The sequence below is a fragment of the Sinocyclocheilus rhinocerous genome, unplaced genomic scaffold (assembly GCF_001515625.1).
Source record: "Sinocyclocheilus rhinocerous isolate Xijiao unplaced genomic scaffold, SAMN03320098_v1.1 scaffold792, whole genome shotgun sequence".
NCBI classification, from domain to species: domain Eukaryota; kingdom Metazoa; phylum Chordata; class Actinopteri; order Cypriniformes; family Cyprinidae; genus Sinocyclocheilus; species Sinocyclocheilus rhinocerous.
This window is the reverse complement of record NW_015626872.1, coordinates 2,768,475-2,772,132: the sequence shown is the minus strand read 5'-3', so window position 1 is coordinate 2,772,132 and position 3,658 is coordinate 2,768,475. Positions and strand designations below refer to the sequence as shown.

General features: G+C 36.4%; 1 protein-coding gene across 2 annotated transcripts in view; it reads left to right on the top strand.

Moving 5' to 3' along the window:
* LOC107720150 (myc-associated zinc finger protein-like) overlaps positions 1 to 3,658 on the top strand; it is a 10,599-nt gene that overhangs the window by 3,369 nt on the left and 3,572 nt on the right. For both annotated transcript variants that reach the window (XM_016527786.1, XM_016527795.1), the window contains exons 5-6: positions 1,146 to 1,209; positions 2,396 to 2,567. In XM_016527786.1, the coding sequence (XP_016383272.1) occupies positions 1,146 to 1,209; positions 2,396 to 2,567 (236 nt within the window). The remainder of the gene's footprint in view (positions 1 to 1,145; positions 1,210 to 2,395; positions 2,568 to 3,658) is intronic.

Below are 3,658 nucleotides of genomic sequence, written 5' to 3'. Positions count from 1 at the left end.
CTTCTTTTTTTTTTTTTTTTTAATCCCTATAAAAAATATCCTCTTTCTCAAATCAAGCCGTTCTCAGATTCTTGGCTGTGTGACGTCACACACACCCAGGCCCCTCCCACGATTGATGATTGACACTGGTGTTTTAGCATAGACCCGCCCAGATTGAGCTGTAAACAGTCAGCCATTGTTTCACATTCCTAATGATGTGCTAGTTAGCAAGTTCCGCGGCTAAAGTTTACAGTCTCATGAGAACGGCTGGTCACCCCACGGAAGAGAGGGGCGGGGTCAGCAGAGCTCATTAGCATTTAAAGAGACATGCACCGAAATGGGTCGCTGTGAACAGAGCTGTTTTTGACAGGGTAAAAAGGGTGTTGTTTTATACTACCATTGAGAAATTTAACCAAAGTATGTTACAGACTTTTCATTAAGACGCTAAAGAATCATATCAACTTGTGGAAAATGGGCATCCGATGACCCCTTTAATGTTTTTGTTAGCCGATCCACTAGATGCGGAGTTCTTCATTCAAAATATTGCGGAACAAGAGAACATCAATGAAGAGAAAGTTATTTACGTCAAAACTGAAACCAAGCCGTTCACACAACGCATATTTTGCGTGTTTTCTATCAGCGTTGCACTCGTGTCTCACACAAGAGAGCCGCATGTTTAGAAAGCCATGTACAATTAATATAAGTTCAACTTTTAAAAAACATGTCTCAACTTTATGGCATTTTTTTCCATCTCACTGCATCATGTTTTTAAATGAAAAAAGTACTCTGTGTGATTGGCTTTCGATTCTTTGTATTAAACTGTGCATACATGATGCCGTTTTGTTTATAATTGTTAAAGCAACTTATTTAATTATATTTTGTTTATAAACATTATACACTTTCACAGATAGTCCTGTTATTTTATTGCTTTAATAAATGTGCATTAGTAATATTTTGCTCGATGCGCCCTCTTGTGGCCTCAGGAGAGAAGCCAAAAGTTTTCCCCCTTTGTGGCCTCAGGAGAGAAGCCAAAAGCTTTTTTTCCCCCTAACTGAAATTGTCTTTAAATTTGAATATTGATAATATTTTAGTGCAAAATTCTAATGTAGTTTTTCAGCCCTAATGTGATGACAGCCTGCTAAAGCGTCTCTCGCTCGATCTCACAGGCCTGATCATCTCAGCAGTCACGTCCGACAGGTGCACTCTTCAGAACGACCCTTCAAATGTCCGGTATGGAAGTTTGTGTTGCATTTGTATAGTTTACACAGAAAGAAGAGTCTTTTCTTGACGTTAGTGTGTTTTTAAGGTAAGAGCAAAACTGGTTTATAAGTGACCTGTGCTGGGTAAATGAGTGTGAATGCACACAGGCTAATTTTGAGCTGCAGGCAAAGAAAAGTGAAAAATGTAGATTTTGGTCAATTTTTAAACTCTCGTCTAAAAATCTCGCCCTCGTCTAGTGATCCCAATGCTCCAAATAGTAATTAAACATCTAAAAGTATTAGTAGAGGAGTTCCTTTTCTCCGAAGCGCCTGCATCGACGGCGTGTGATCCTGATATATACACAGAATTACAGGAGGCCAAATACATTTAAGCATTCACGCAAACATAATCTGTTATATCTTAAGTGAAAGTTTGGGGAACTGTTGGGGGAAAACATCATATGTGTGACCTTATATTAGATCTGTGCAGTACAGTAAGTCTTAATACAGGCCGTCTGTCACATTAATGCAGTAATGAACGCACTAAAGGGATTTTTACGTTTTATTATTTGTTTTTCTTGAATGTTTGTGTAGATGTAAAATGAAAAAAGTAAAACTGTAAACTTGTTTCTTATATTTGTTCTTTTTTTGCATCTGTTCTTATTTATAACAACAACGATAACATAAAAAATAGCTATATTGTGATTATTAATCTAGTAATGATTAAGAAAATAAGTAATGTTGCTGGGTGATTTTGCTTTGGAACCTTCAGGAAACTTTAGTTTTTCTCTAAATTGACTTTGCTGACTCCATCGACTTCAAACAGGTGTAGCTCAGTCATGTTTTTGTCAGATTCCAACAACTCATACATCATTTTGATGGTATTTTTATATATAAATATAACAGATTTTTGAACATTTGCTCATTGTGACACTTTTTGCCAGCACAGGTCACAATTAGTTGAACAAACTCAATATCTTCAGTTCTGTGAGCTAAATATATAGTGATTCTGTTTATCTTGTTGTTGCATTTAATGTTTATCATTTAACATTTGTTGTTGTATTAATGTTGCAATATTCAAACCATTTGTTACGTTGTTTTGTTTATTTGTGTGGAGAATGTTTTTAATGAAATGTAAATGTGTAGCAGGTTAAAGGCGTTATATCCCACAGTGAGGCGGTTGTTACATGTGCACATGCGTGTGTTGTTTGGTGCAGACGTGTGAATCGAGCTTCGCCACGCGGGACCGTCTGCGCGCTCACATGATCAGACATGAAGAGAAGGTTCCGTGTCACATCTGCGGCAAACTGCTGTCTGCGGCCTACATCACGGATCACATGAGGGTGCACAACCAATCACAGCATCACTCCTGCCACCTCTGCAACCGCAGTGAGTCTGTCTGTTTGTTAGGGATGCAACAATACAGGCAGCCCATGGTGAAATACACAGCTTGGTGTTTTAGACACGGTTTTCAGTTTGATTTGGTTCTGATGTCTTGGAGCATTTTTTTGTGATTTAAAAATGCAATTGTTAAAACAAATTAACAACAAAGAAGAGGTGTAATGGTTCGAGTTTCTTATGGTTTGGTACGTATTACGATTTTGGGGTCACGGTTTGGGTAAGAGGGTTATAAATTCACTGTAAACCACGGCTTCACGGGGCTTATTGCTTTATTAGAAATTTCCACGAGAATACTCTACTATTTGCTTACAATGACAATAATAATAATAATAATAATAATAATAATAGATAAAAAATTGAAAAGTTTGCCTTAAGTTTTTTTTAATTACTAGAAAAAATATAATTATAGGTAATAAAAAAAAAAAAGCACAAAATAAGTGTCAGCTGGTCAGAGGTAGAATGTTCATAAACATATTAACATGTTACTGTCATTTATTTTACTGACTCATTATTATAATCTTATTACATATAATGTTCTTAAAAGAAATAAAACTCAGCGTAAATGTGAAGTCTGACAATAAATATAATATGTATTAAAATACATATTTCAGCAAATATAATTGCGCTTCTTTCTGATGCGCTCCATCATGCACGTGCATCGTTAAGTCTTTAAAGTTTAACAGTGACTCGATTGCTGATAAAACCTTTACATTTACATTTATTCATTTAGCAGACGCTTTTATCCAAAGCGACTTACAATTGGGGAATACATCAAGCAGTTCATCTTAAAGACGCAAATAGACTCAAGAAGTGCTTGTAATACCAAGTTTCAAGCATTGTTCAAATAAGTAAGAAAAGAATAGAGAAAACATTTTATTTATTTTTTTAAGGATGAAGTCAAATAATGATGAAAGAGATGAGTTTTCAGCTGTCGATTTATTCAGCATTCCGGATAGGGGTGGGAAGATCATTCCACCAGCCGGGAACAGTGAAAGAGAATGTTCTGGAAAGTGATTTTGAGCCTCTCTGTGATGGTACCACGAGGCGTCGCTCACTAGCGGATCTCAGACTTCTGGAGG